Source organism: Schistocerca piceifrons, chromosome 4, assembly GCF_021461385.2.
Source record: "Schistocerca piceifrons isolate TAMUIC-IGC-003096 chromosome 4, iqSchPice1.1, whole genome shotgun sequence".
Classification (NCBI taxonomy): domain Eukaryota; kingdom Metazoa; phylum Arthropoda; class Insecta; order Orthoptera; family Acrididae; genus Schistocerca; species Schistocerca piceifrons.
This window is the reverse complement of record NC_060141.1, coordinates 368,845,746-368,861,733: the sequence shown is the minus strand read 5'-3', so window position 1 is coordinate 368,861,733 and position 15,988 is coordinate 368,845,746. Positions and strand designations below refer to the sequence as shown.

The 15,988-nt window shown below is 36.0% G+C and overlaps 1 protein-coding gene across 1 annotated transcript in view; it reads right to left on the bottom strand.

Moving 5' to 3' along the window:
- The window catches only part of LOC124795491, a 110,824-nt gene that overhangs the window by 59,788 nt on the left and 35,048 nt on the right, over positions 1–15,988 (bottom strand). The window contains exon 3 of the mRNA XM_047259537.1: positions 14,698–15,045. Coding sequence (XP_047115493.1) covers positions 14,698–14,973 — 276 coding nt within the window. The 5' untranslated portion in view covers positions 14,974–15,045. The remainder of the gene's footprint in view (positions 1–14,697; positions 15,046–15,988) is intronic.

Below are 15,988 nucleotides of genomic sequence, written 5' to 3'. Positions count from 1 at the left end.
TGCAAAATTTCAGGCAGTGATTCCATGAACCACAACATGAAAACAGCAACAACAAATAACAACTTGTTCGTGTGCTTAGTGGGAACAAATGATGTAACAAAAAATGAAATGAAAGACCTAGTAATCTCACTCAAAATAAGGCTACATGAGCTGAGAAGTTCAAACACGATCATCTTCTTTGTTTCACATAGACATGACTTCTCAGTCTGGTTGTGTGTAAATAAAGAAGTGCAACCACAAATAAACAGATCCTAAATATATGTATGAGATTGGAAAGTGTTATATTTGTGGACATAAGCTGCATAGGAAGAAGATTCCACACATATTGGCTTACATCTCAACAGACTAGGGAAGGACTTAGTTATAACACGGATCCAAAAAGTAATAAACAGCAAATTGAATGTGAAATGTTGTGCTACAGAGGCCATTCCTCTCAAGCATAAAAATAACGAATACTTGGGAGAATCAGTGACGAAATTCCAGGTCAGAAAAACAATACATCGGTGGGACAAGAGCAACGCTTTTAGGACAATAAAACCTTACACCAGTGCAACACCAGATGTAAGTGTATGTGATTCATATGTGCTTTACACAGACTTCAATCGACACAAGAATAATTTATAACTTTTGCATTATAATGCACAGGGCTTAGGAAACAAAATAGAAGCTTTTGAATCGTTTATCACAGGACTATCTCCACATATAGTAATAGTTACAGAACACCAGAAAACGGTGGACAACATTCAGTATTGCAAGTAAGAAGGTTACAACCTAGCTATGTTCTACTGTAAACACACAATAAAGGTGGTGATGTTGCCATCTACTCAAGAAAATGTAAGTTCATAACCACCATGGAAAAAAATACTACGGGGAAACAATTTCTGTGTTGACAAAGATTTCGAAATTGTAATTCTTAAACTCACATTTTGCACTGTTCCTTTCTATATCATAGAAGTATATAGATCCCCCTGTAGACATTTTGATGCTTTTCTGAAATCACTTGATGGAGTTTTAAGTAAATTGATGTCAGATTGTAGAAGTGTAAATCTTGTCATACTGGTCAGGCAAGCAAACATTTTACAGATTGTATCCTTTTTTTTTTATTTATTTATGGGGCTTAAGATCTTTTTGGACTAGTACTCACCAGAACAGCTAACACACATAGTAGTTCAGCATGTTATCACAAATTATGACTACATCATCTCAACAGACATCATCATAAATAGTCACCTCTCAAATTGTTAGGCCAAACACTAGTGCTGAAATGTATTACCAAATTCAGACCAAGAAAAATGTACGAGTACAGGTGAATATTATCTGTGAACAACAACTGCTACACTAAGACGTATTTTAAGCCAGGAATCATGGGAATCAGTTATGACAACCATTGGTGTCAACAATAAATGGAACATGTTCATAGAAATTTTGACTGAGCATGCAAATAGAGCCACGCCACTAAAAAAAGTGAGTATCCAGAAAAATCAACCTTCAAAATCAAAACCTGTGTCACTAAATTTTAAAACAAGAGATCTGAAAGATAAAATGGAAATCATGTATAGCTTACACAGACTGACAAACTCAGAGTTAGATAAAAAAACTCTACAAGCAGTACAAATATAAGTACCGCAAAGAAGTCAGGAGATTAAAATCAGAAAGAATCAGCCATCAGATACAAGGCTCAGGTAATGGTCCAAAGACATGCTGGTCAACTGTAGCTAAAACCTGAAGCAATTAAACAGAAGCTGAAATAAATAATGTGCAATTAACTGGTATAATGATGATATTTCTGATCCACTTCTAGTCAGCAATATTTTTTATAATTACTTCATAGATACTGTTGAAAATGACATCTTTATGAAATGAGGATATACAGCACACATTCGAGTCCAGTAACAAACAGAACTGCAGTACACTACCCACAGTACGCACATATCACACACTGCAGCTTATTGATAGCTTCAGAAACAAAAAATCAGCAGGATTAGATGAAATTTCTCCATGTCTATTGAAGAAATGCAAACATGAACTAATCGAACTACTAGTTCATCTAATAAACTGTGCTCGTGAAGAAGGTGTGTTCCCTCATAAGTTGAAACTGGTTGTAGTTAAACCAATACACAAAAAGGGGGAAATAGAGCATGTACAGAACTACAGACCCATTGCCCTAATCTCAACTTTCAGCAAACTGATAGAGAAAATAATATTAAAAAAAGTCCGTGAACATTACAACGATGCTGACATATTAACTGATTTCCAGCATGTTTTCAGAAGAGGTCGAAGTACCACATCAGTAGTAGTGTAATTTGTCCATCATGTACTTGAAAAAATAAATGCAAAATCCCAAGCAGGTATTCCGGTACCTGTCAAGGGCTTTTGATAGTGTACATCATGATGTGCTCTTCTCAAACATTGCAAAGAGTGGTCTCACTGGAAAACTCATGCAATGGCTAGAAACAAATTTAAAGGGTAGGCAGCAGTGCACAGAGATTATATACTCTAATGGATAAATACTGCAGAGGAGAAGGTCAAGTATAAGAAATATACATCTTGGTGTTCCTTAGGGCTCCATTTTAGGTCCAGTCCTATTCATATGCTGTGTAAATGATTTCCCAAGTTACTTTGACAACAAGCAATTGATCACTATGTATGTGGACAATACATCAGGTGTCTGCTATGCAGACAGTGAGCCCAACCTAGTTGAAGAGATACATAACTTTATTAAAAAGGCAAGAGTTCACTCTGAAAGACACAACCTAAAAATAAACATAGAAAAAACTAATATTATTCAATTTAAACCAAGTGGTCCAAACAGACAAAATACTGTGATTGATGAAATTTTACCAAAAACCTGTACAGATTGTAAATTCTTGGGTTTATGCACTGATGATCAACATTCATGGAAGCAGCAAGCTGATTATGTCTGTAAAAAAATAACACCCAGTCTACATGTATCAAGAAGATTAATCACGATATCTCAATTCTGAAATTCTAAGGACTCTATATTATGGATTAGCATACCCTTTCTTGTCTTACAAAATGTTATTGTGGAGTGGGACATGTCAAACTAATACGAAAAGGGTTTTCATACTTCAGAAGTGAGCCTTGAGAATCATAGCAAAAGTAAAACCAGAAACTTCTTGGAAAGCCCTATTCATTAGACACACTATTCTCATGGTCTATGCCACATTTATACTAGAAACAATAATACTAGTGAAAGAAGACAGAAAGATCACAAAAAGAAACATGGATATTCACAACTATGAAACAAGGCATATAAAAGACATTCATATGGTTAACAGAAGATTAACTTTAACAGCGAAAAGTCACTATGTCAAAGGAACTGTTTTTAATAACTTGTTACCAAATGTGCTTAAGATACTGACGAGGATACTTTTAAAAAGTGAGTCAAGCAGTGGCTTATCCAAAAATGCCCTTATAACTTGAATTTATCATGAATTATAATGTAATAAAGAATAATGTAAACTAAAACAATCGTAATTGTAAAACCTTTATACTTAGATGAAATGCACATGCATGTAAAATTACATGTGACGAGCAATAAATTGAAACTGAAATTGAACAGGTGCCTCACAGTGTGGGAGTGAAATGGTGCAGCAACTGGAAATGTTTTTCCATAGTATAAGTATGCAGGACAGAATAATTCTTATGGGTAAAACAGCTAAATTTCACACAGATTCACCATGAAAATCTAATATATGTATGCAATGCAATGTTGCATCCAGCTGTAGTGAGATGGTGCCTACAATATGATCGAGGCAGTAAGATGTGGGTGATGCTGGTTGGGAACGGAGGCCATTGATATCGACAACAGGTGAAAATGTCCAGGAGTTGAGAAACAGACTCACAATAATTGCAGATTTTCACATGATGAGGACATTAACACGGTGATTCACTAATGGCTCCATGACCAAGGAGCAGATTTCTATCGCCGAGGAATTGAACAAATGGTAGAATATTCTGACCATAATTTACAGAGATTTGGTGATTTTATTGATAAACCATGCCACTTTGAAGTGTAATGCAACATTAAATAGAAGTTACTTGGCCTGCCATAATAATGCATGACTTACTTTTCGAAGTCCCTTGTATAAGAGCACCCCTGAGCTGGGAAATTGTCAGACTATATTACCTAACAGATCTGGTGTATAATACTTATGGTCATTTTATACTCACAGAAGCACACCCAGAAGAATAATATTCAACTACTTGCAACATGCGCTAAATATTGATGAGTCTTTGCTACACAACATGTTAAGGAAAACATTGGCAAAAGTTATGGACATGAAAGTTTTCATAATAAGTATCCCTATGAGACATGACCTCATCAAAACATCGTGTGTGAATGCAGAAATCGAAGCAACTAACCGAAAGTTCGAGAAAATATGTAAGCTCTTCAGCAATGTGACATATATTAATGCAGACAGTCAAAGAAGAGAAGATTTCACTACCCATGGATTGCATAGAAACATGAAAGGGAAAGTAGCACTGTGCGATGCAATCATAGAACAATTAAACCGAAATCAGCCTCCAATTGTAGCAGCAGCAGCAATGGAGTCACCAATTTCAAATGAAGAGCATATTACTCCAATGACTTCAGGAAGTGTTGAAGCGGCAAGAAGAGGATCCCCATCTAGCCTAGTTGCAGTTCCTCAAATTACAACTCCAAAAATTACAGCAGAAACGCCATCACACTACAAGTCAACTTGCCCAACACGAAACAGAAAAGAACCCCAACGTTTTTTATGGCAAGTGATTCCAGAGAAATGTTGATTTCATCTTCTAAAACATCGCTCTGGAAAGAAAACTTCAATTGTAAAAGTGTTAAAAATGATATGTCATGTGTAGCTGTCGAACATAAGGTAGGCCAAAACAACCTAGTAAATAAGTCATCGTCAAAATTTATGCTCCTGCACCAAAATGTACAATCCTTATCAAATAAAGTTAGTGAGATAGAAATATTGTTATCAGACGAACTAAAAGAAGTGTCTGTTATATGTGTTAGTGAGCACTGGTTATCCGAAAATATGTTACATCACACAAGGATAGAGGGCTTTACCCTTTCATCTTTTTTTTGCAGGAAAACCTCCATGCATGGAGGAACATGCATATATGTTAGAGAGGATGTCAAACACGAAAATTTAAAGTTCACTAACCAGCTAGGGGAAGAGAAAAACTTCGAAATTTCTGCTACACAACTGACAAATTTAAATATAATTGTTATTTGCATATATAGAAGCCCAGATGGAAATGTAACTATTTTCATTGAAAATCTTGAGAAGGCACTTAACAGTATAAAAATAGTTAGTAAAACAACCATCATATGTGGTGACTTTAATATAGATTTCAACAAGAACTCAAAAGACAGATTAAACCTTGAGGCCTTATTAAAAACCTACAATATACATACAACTATCAAATCCCCCACCAGAGTCACCAAATCGTCAAGTGGTGCTATAGATCAGATACTAATAAATACAGATAAATATTTATACCAATCTGGAAATATGAATACAGGTTTCAGTGATCATTATGCACAGTTTATTGAATTCCCAGTAGAGACTGCAGGAAATACTGAACAACCAATGGCAAGAAAAGGTAGAAATTTTAGCAAGCACAACCTAGAACACTTCAGGCACTTACTAAAAAAAGAAACATGGAATGATATAGACAACTATGAGGACACATGTAAAAACTTTGACATGTTCATGGAAATATTCTCCCATTATTTCAATATTTCTTTTCCAGTTAAAAACCAAACATTGAAAACTAAAAAAAGAAATGTTACATGGCTGACAAAAAGCATTAAAACATCATGTGCTGAAAAGAGGAGACTTTATGAAATCTCAAAAACACAAAATATTACAGAAGAATTTCTGGTGCATTTCAAGAATTATAAGAGTGTGCTTCACAAAGTCATAAAAGAAGCTAAAAAAATAACAAATGATCACCATATAAAAATGGCCAGGAACAAAATGAAAGCCATGTGGAAGATAGTCAGAGAACAAGTAGGAAATGAGACCTCCCAAAATGTAAATCTCCAGGTAATCCAAGATGGCAAAAAAATTACAAATCCAGAAGAAGTAGCCAATGCTTTTAATACATACTTTGCAAATATTAGTGAAAAATTACTATCTGACATAAAATCTTCAAATAAAAATCCTGCTACAACACCATCAAATCAAAATAGAAACTGCACCTCCCTATTTCTTACTCCAACCAACCCTAAGGAAATTATACGATCAATTAGAGAGTTAAAAACAAAATTTTCAACAGGTGTGGATGAGATTCCAGATTATGTCATTAAAAATGTGGGGGACCTCATTGCAATACCATTAGCCCACATTTTCAACAGTTCATTAACAAATGGAGTCTTTCCTTCCTGCTTAAAGACAGTGAAACTAAAACCACTGTTCAAAAAGGGTAAGAAAGAAAACATAGCCAATTATAGACCTATTGCCTTGCTATCTACATTTTCGAAAATACTAGAAAAAAATTTTTCATAAGAGGTTGCTAGATTTTCTAGAAAAGTGCAAAATATTATCCACAACCCAACATGGCTTCCGGAAAGGCTGATCAACAGAAACAGCAATATATGAATTTCTGGGTGAAGTACTCGAAAAAATTGATAGTGGACAAAAAGTAACTGGCATATGCCTTGATCTGTCTAAGGCTTTTGACATCATAGACCACACTCTATTGCTGCAGAAGCTTGAAATAATTGGTATCAGAGGTATGCCTAACAGCTGGCTTAGATCATATCTTACTGACCGCAAGCAAGTAGTAGAAATACATTTTCACAAAGAAAATAAATCAACAAGCCACTATTCTGATTATAAAGCAGTAAAATATGGAGTACCGCAGGGCTCGGTACTGGGCCCCATCCTATTTTTGATATATATATAAATGACCTAACATCAACCAACCAGTACCATAGCACTATCCAGTTTGCAGATGACACACGCATATTAGTCAGCGGGAAGACTGCAGAGATACTACAACAAGACTGTCTGAGGCATTAACAAATGTTGTAAACTGGTTCAACCAAAACAAACTAATAATAAATAAAAGTAAAACAGTAGCATTAAATTTTCATAATGTCAAGAGAAACATTGAAGAGGATATAAGAATTCAGATGTCAGACACGGATATTGCAAGTGCGACTAATACAAAATTTCTGGGGGTCTGGCTACAGGATAATCTTAGATGGGAAACTCACATTGACAACATATTAAAGAAGCTAAGTACCATGTGTTATTTAATGAGAGTGCTAGAAAACTGCTGTCATAAGGACTGTCTAATGACAGTTTACTATTCTAATATACATTCTGTCCTAAAATATGGGATCACTTTTTGGGGTAACTTGCCATCCTGCCTAAAACTCTTCAGGATGCACAAAAAAAAAAATAGTGAGAATCATGACTGGAATAAAAAGGAACAAACCATGTAGACCATTATTTAAAAGGATGGGGATTCTTCCCCTTCCATGTATTTTCCTATTTGAAAGTGCAATGTTTATAAAGAAATATACAATAACAAATCCTCCCCAAAAATGAAAATGTTCATCATCATAATACAAGACAGAAAACTGACTTTCATGTACTCCATACAAAAACCAGTTTGTGCCAAAAAGGAACATTACACCATGGAAAAATTATCTACAATAAATTGCCAAGAGAAATTAAAGTAAAGACTGATGTAAAAAATTTTAAAGCAGCATTAAAAGAATATCTGTTGACACACTGCTTTTATAGTGTGGAAGAGTTCCTCCAAAATCCTCGAGAGTCTAAGTGATGATTATGCAAATACTGTAACCATTAATATTGGCCTATAAATACATTCAGATGTAATTCTCAAGTTTCTAATGGGGTTCAAGTATAAGATGTATACCGACTTGCCCAGTATATGAAGTAAAATTCTGTGAATGTAATTCTCTAGTGTACATGTCAATTCATAGTGTAGAAGAGTTCCTCAAAAATCCTTAGAGCTTAAATGAGGATCATGCAAATACTGTAATCGTTAATATTGGCTTATACATGTACTCAGTTGTAAACTTCAAGTTTCTAATGTGGTTTAATTATAACTTACACATTGACTTGCCCAGTATATGAAGTGCTGTAAAATTTTGTGAACATAATTTTCTAGTTTCTAAAGTGTTTTAATTGTAAGATATACTTTGACCTGTCCAATATCTGATGTGCTGTACTGTACATGTAAGATTTACTGGACCAATAAATACAAATACAAATACCTTTCCACAGACTGCGTGATGTAGTGTATATGAGTTCCCTTTCCACCTTTGGTTAAAATGACAATGTGGTGCTAGGAAATGTAATATTTGACTACAACAGTAGCATTCCTCAAAGCTCAGCTACACAAAAACCAAACTTAAATTTGCTAATTATTAGAAGTCTGTTTAATAAACAATAATTTACCAGAAAGTGAACAAGGTGTCCTGAATGTACTACTGTCATCATATGCAGTGATTGTTTGTAAAACAGAAATAAGGGTAGAATAATAATATTGGCAGACCTTTGGACACCATATGAAATTACAGTAGTCACTTTCATGCCAATTTTTCATAATGTAGCTGGATAGTTAAAGAATGTACTCACCAAGCAGTGGCAGAAAAACAAACATATAACAGGTATTACGTACGCAAGCTTTCAGAGCCAGTGTCTCCTTCTTCTGGAAGAAGGGTTGAAGGGGAAGTAAGAGGAGTGAAGGAAAAGGACTAGTGAGATTTAGGAAAAGGGGAAGAGTTCAGAAGAGTCACCCAGAACCCCAGGTCATGGGAGATTTACCGGACAGGTAAGGTTTATGCCTCTACAACAATTTGGAAATGTAACCCAAGGACTAGATTTAACCAAAAGTATACTAAAGATATTCCAAGATTCTTTAACTAAGTGTGCTCTGTGGATTTTGTAGTCTGAAAGTGACAAGTAATCCCAAGCAATTCTGGTGCAATAAGTGATTTTATGCTTGCCAGATATTTTTGTTTTCTTCCTAAAGATACACACACACTTGCACAAATGATCTTAATATGTGTCTGGTAAAATGCAGTCAAGACTTCTCCCAATTTGAATTTTTAAATGATTGCCTATGATGTAATCTAGCCTCAGCACTAAATCATAATTTTACATCTCTCTTGCATTTGGATTGTGATCTGGTGTCCCCTTAAAAAAAATATTTTTCTACTGTATACCTCGATAAAAGTTTTCAGATTAGTCCAAAGAACAACTACACTACTGAACCTACACAGGCAAGAAAGTTATTGATAATGAGTAGTGATATTTATAATTAAATGAATGGGACAGATGGCTCTGTTGACTAAGTGCGGAACTGTGAGTGCAAGGCTCTGGAGTTTGATCCTCAATTGGTTCTAGGATTTTTTTTTCTATTGTTCATTACATCTTTCACCTCTGGAAATGATTTTTATATGTGAAAAATTCCAAGATCTAGCACAGTTTGGATATCTCCATATAATTTGCTAGGTAAGAGCGTTTGAAAGTAGGTTGGTGGCACTATGCCCAGTAACCTTTGAGTTGTGATGGCACATTACCTTTTCAAATGACATAATAATCCAGTCATATCACTTCCAACTCCCAATTCCTGTGTGTGTATATTCATAAGAGTAAACAAAATAGGGTGAACATAGTTGGGTGGACTGCAAACATTTCAAGTTTGTGATCGTAATGAAAATGCATTTTGGGGCAAGTATGGCATGAAAGAAAGGACAGGAGGGCAGTATCATAATGCTGCATTTTCTTGCATTTACAGCAGCATGTTGAGTCAATACAGGTGAACCAGTTTACCATTAGGCCATTACTGACTATTGCTGAGGACTGCTTGTGGATGGTACATACGTGGCTGCTAGAGTTATCCTTTAATCTCACATGGGGCAAAAGTTCCAAGAGCTAACAATGTGAACTGGCAGAAAACACAATTTGTTGAAATCCTTTGGACTTCCAAACAAATTTTAGTGGCCCCCAAATTTCAGTGCCCTAGGCTGATGTCTAGTTCATCTATGTTGTAGAACTGTTCAGGTTGTGTTGTCCTGCATATCTATGACCCAAATACTAAGTCCCAATCATGGATAACATGAATCAAATACACTGTACTCAAAATCTCTGTTGAAATAACCTGTTACAGACACTATGTGGACTCTTGTTGGTGTGTCATGTACACCACATGTTCCATGTTGTCCCTGCACAGGTAATTTATTTTTATAGAATTTCATGTATCTCGGGGTTTCACATGGTCATTTTGTAGGTATGGTGTACTGCAACACATGGCACTAGCATTGAAAGAATAAAGGTTGAGGTTTAATGGGCAATCAATGACAAGATCTTTAAAGAAAGGCTAGCACTGAGCTCTGTGTCAGTGAGAGACAAGACAGTGGTGGAATAAGAAGTTCCCTTATCTTGTTAATTGTTTTCTGTCCTTCATTCCAGCTTTGGAAAAGGGGTAAGTGTGAACTAGTCTTCTTCTGTTGATATCATTTGAAGGAGTGTGAAATGAAGAATCCAAGAACATAATATTTTGCAAAATTACTTCTTTTTAACTCCCTTTTGATTGTGTCAAATAATGGAAGCTCTGGGTTGGAGTATCATTTTTTATTGTGTCAGTGCACTAAGTGAACTGTATGCTTAATATTGCACACTAAAATGAGCCCAGTATCTCTTGTATGTAATATTAGGAGCATTCATATTGTAGAACATTTGTCTACTTCAGATTTGCAAATATTTTCCTTGTTCTTCTTAGTTTAATACAATTCATCAAATGTTTTCAATAACTAAGGCTCATAGGATGCCAAATGACAAGTTTTCAGCATGCATGCTGAACTGTTCAGAATAAAGAAATGGGAATGCTGAAAATTGAGAAAATGTTTGGTGTAACAAGGTGACCTATTTGAGACTACAGTAGAAAAATAAGGCAGAGGAAAATTAAGTAACTGCAATAAAATGAAAGAAGGTCAGAAGAAAATCAGCACTGAAAGTTAATTTAGAAACATAACTTGATGTGTTATTACCGCATTGATATGAAATGAACTTTTTTGGGCACTGCTCAGCTATCTATGTAGCTGTAAGAAACAATCTTCTCCATTCATTTTAAAAGAAAATTAGAGTGATAGTCTAAAGTGGTTGGCTTTGTTTTTTAAGAGGTTTTTAATGTTGCGATTCAAATTCTTCAGAGCCTTTCTAGAGCTAGGATCTAAAGGTTCAAGGAATTAACTGTGAACATTTTTTCACAGTTTTAACAAAATGGCCCTGAAAATAGTGAAGTACACTCCAACAAACCTGGTTTTTTCCTCATGAGATAGTTACTTGTAGCATTTGTTGAGTTCCTGGCTCCAGATTTCATCACAGGAGAGAGAAATAACAACACCATATTTATGTGAATCTAAAGTGCCATTGAATGTAATGCGCATTCCAATTTCAAAAATTAAATTAATAAAAAAAAAAGTGTCACATCACAGGTAGGGTATTTTTGTATTGTTGAAATTTATTTTACAATGTTAACTTTATTTCAAACAATAGTGAATGTATACATGAACTATGAAAAACAACAGTAATTTATTTTTAAGTTAGTCATTATGGTAGTAAATGACATTTTCATTATTAAAAAAGAACGCCTAACGTGATTACCTACATGACATGCAAAGAAACATACTGTAAATTATAAGCATTACTCATCATTATTCACTAATGTCTTCATTACTGGAATCCTCAGAAGAGTCTACATCAAAAATAGATTCATTTCCGCCTTCCCCACCATCCTCGGTATTATTCGAGAGATCATCATCTCCACTGTGATCCAGAGAATTTGAAATACAGCATTTCTTGATTGATTTTACAATCGTTGGTACCTTGATGTGTTTCCAGCAGCCAAAACCCAGTGTGCAATAATGTAGGGTGCAGCATGTTTAATTTTTCCTGTCAGAGCCAGTTCATGATTTGGCTTACAGAACCAGTTTTTGTACTGTTCCTGAACATAATCTTTGAATGGTTTATTTATACTAATGTCCAGGGTTTGTAATAAAGAGGTAATTCCTCCAGGAATACTAGCAAGGTCACTCGGTACGCTGTGGATCTTTTTGCTTACGTCGTCAGTGAGATGACCACGAAATGCATCAAGACAAATCATTGACAGTTGCTTGGAAAGCCTACTAGGACGGAGTTCCCACACATTTCAGAGCCAGTAAAGAATCAAAGTTTCAGTCACCCTTCCGTTCTCTTGATTCGGAACAATGACATCATCAGGGAATAGCTTTTATTTTTTTTTTGAGTCTTGGTGCTTGTTTTTTGCTTGAAGATTAAAAAAGGGGAAAGTTTGTTCCCATCTGCTGTGATTGCCAGAATTACTGTTATGCACTGTTTTTCACACTCAGGTGATTTGATGGTAACATCTTTTGTACCCTTCTTGTCAATCATATAATTACATGGCATATCAACCCAAATTGGAGTCTTATCAGCATTGCCTATTTGGCCCATTGAAAAGTTCTTCCCTTTCTGAAAGGTGATAACATACCACTGAAATTCTTGAAGTTTCTTTTCAAAATCCTGTGGAAGCTTTTGGCATATTGTTGTACAGTGTCACAGAGATAAGCCCACTTGTTTCATAATGCGATCAACCCATCCCCAGCTAGCCTTAAACTCTTGCTTCGATATATTAAGATCTGCAGCCACCTCTTTTGCTTTTTTTATTATGGCGTCACTGGTCACAGGTTGCCCATTCTTCCTCCATTCTTAAATGAATTCCAAAACATTTACTTCAACGTCAGGATGTCTTCCTTTGCGAGATCCAGTGAATTTCTTTCTAGTAGTGGTAATTGCAAATAATCCCAATTTCTGTGTTACTTTCACCTACATTGAACTCCCTTCCTGTCCTTCTGTTACCATATTTTTCAGCATAAAGAATTACTTTATGCTTGAAAGTAGATTCATATGGTATTCTTCTTTTCTTGCTTTCCATTTTGTGAATACCTAATGCAAACACAATTCAAAGTACTGTAGTAGGCCAACAATAATGAAACAAGGTTGAGAAGTACAACAGTGTGTTGTAATGTATGGGACAGTACCTAAATTACAGCAAGAAAATAAAAAAAAAGACATACTATTTGAACTGATGACTAAAGAAAATTTCCTCTCATAGCAGTAATGGATTTTATTCTGACACCTGCGAACAGAATTCAGAACTGGAAATATATACCAGCTCTTTTAACTTGATAAACTTTTACCCGATTTACGTCTTCCTTTTTTTAATTCACAGATGCCGTTCCTATATTTTCTTGCTAGAGTTTAGTAAATGTTTTGCTGCTTCAGATCACATAGGGTAAGAAATACTGGTGAACGATTCAAGTTTGTACTCAAATCTAATGCTCCATCGAATCTTATGTGCACCCCAATTTTGAGTACTTTGTATGGTAAAAAAAGATGTGCACTAGATTCATGTAAATATGGTAAATAGGGTAGACAGTATTTTGGACATCCAACATATTACAGAAGTTACAGGGGAGTTTATAGTACAGCTTGTCCACAATAAGTTGACGATTTTACTGTCATGCCAGAAGCAGATAAAATTCTCACTGATTGAAAGATTTTTATTCTTCTCCTAGCACTGCCAACATTAAGCTGTACCTAGACGTAAAGTATTATTGTACACTGTTGTTATGTTAACAACAGCCAGCAGGCAAATTGTCAACTTATTGCAAACAAGCTGTGTCTTGTACAGAAAGCAGAATGTAATTATAAGAGTCATCTAGAGAATCTAATACAAATTTGAGTGTTAGTAAGTCTTTTCTAAAAGTACGCATCTGGTGCATAGCCCTAAATGGCAGAGGAACACTGATGATATGCAGTACAGACAACAAGAAAATACATACTTTTGAAATGTGCTACTGCAGAAGAATGCTGAAGATTAGTTCTCAACCATCTACGAATGTGGGAATTCTGCAGCTTCACCACTGGCAGCAGTAGTGGCATATTATTACTGCTGGCTACACCAACTCACTCAGAACAAATAGTGTCAGAGCAGAGTTAAAGACAGTTGACATAGGTCAGCTTTTGACTGTGAACCAGCCAGATAACATCTGAATTTGTTGTTACCAATGCAGAGGTGCTCTGCAGTCCATCTGTGGTGCTCACTGCCAGCTGATTAATTCAGGAACATTGCCTGGATCTGTGTAAAGTAGGCTTGCCTGATTAGATTCATTGACTGATTTTACAAGTATTACTAATAACTGGCAACAGACTTCAATAGATCCTGGACCCTCAATGGTAATATTACAATTCTAAAATTATTCTGTAATGTTTCCCTATGTAGAAAAAGTATGTTTTTTTTGCATGTGTATCTAGCATCCAAATAAACTAATTACTTGAAATGTTGCTTATTCACTGTGGGACACAGCAATCAGTAGATCACATAAGTAATAAGGAGGTACTGAATCAAACTGGAGAGAAAAGAGCTTTGTGATAAAACTTTGCTGGTTGATAGGACACATCATGAGGCATCAAGAATTAGTCAGTTTAATACTAGAGGGGGCTGTGATGGGTAAAAAGTTTAGCTAAGGCTATATTACAATAAACAAGATCAGTGGTTATAGGTTACAGTAATTATACAAAGCATGGAAAGCTGTATCAAACTTATCTTTGGACTGATGACTATATCATGAAATACCTCCAACTCCTGTCCAGTGAGCACAGTGAGTACAGTGTCACGCACGTGAAGCACATCAAGGTGGCAGCCCTGTGTGCCAGGTGGTGCAATTCGATGGTAGAGGGATGCCAGCTCAGCAACAGGTTCAGCACGGTATGTGTACCCGCGCCCTGCATTGGCAGCCATGAAGATCTCACGCTCGGTGCAGAGCATGGACAGCGGCAGCGGGGCTGATGGCTCTAAACGCACACGCTCCTTCGTCTCTAGTAGCAGTCGCCGTATTGCATCCTCTGTCATACGGCGGTGCAGGTATCTTTCCACTACCTCCACAGAGAGGGAGGCTGCACGGCACACGCCCCATAACCGCAGCTGTACAGTAAAGCGACAGTACCTCTCTCACATCCATATCTTCAGAGCTGGATTACTAGTTCAGGTGGAGGAAGCTGAGAAAAGGAATCAGTCTTGACTAAAGGAACTAAGCATTTTTTAAAGGTACTAAATGCTCTGAAATGAAATCAATGGTTCAATGGCCAGGAAATCAAGGAAGATGCAGTGACGTGAAATTATATATCAGTGCAATAAGTTCAGACATGTTCAACATGATGAATGTAATCCATTTCAGACAAGTTTGAAGTGATTTCATAAATTCACTGTAGCTATATTAAGTGACGTATCACAAAATTCAACACTAAATTATAAAAACTCAAAAAGTTTTGTATTGTTGCAGCTGCATTTCAGATTTCTACTGCAGAGTGCAGCGGTGAGCAGTTAGGCAAGATGGTGACAGACACACTTGAAACATACATCAGTCTGCCACAACTATTCAACAACACTTCAGAATGAAGCTCAACAATGATCCACCAACTGCCAATTCCATTTGGCTCCGGTATCCTCAGTTTACAGCTTCAGGACGCCTCTACAAGGGGAAATCAACAGGTCAGCCTGCTGTGAGTGAAGAAAAGGTTGACTGCATGTGTGCAAGTTTCACAAGTGAAGACCGACTATGTGGACTTAATCTACCAACAGGCAGGTGCTCCACCTCACACCCATCATGATATTAATGAGTTATTAAACAGGAAACTGAGAAACCAATGGATCAGTTGTGGTGAGGTTGATGATGAGCAATTCATGTCATGGCCTCCATGCTCTCCTGACGTAATCACAAGCAATTTTGTTGTTGTTGGCTTATGTGAAAGGTTTAGTGTTTATGTCTCTTCTAGGCCTAACTCTTCTATCTATACAATGTACTATTCTGAGGTAATTGTAATATTATTATTTTTGTAACAACATGCTGTAAATTCAAATACCTATA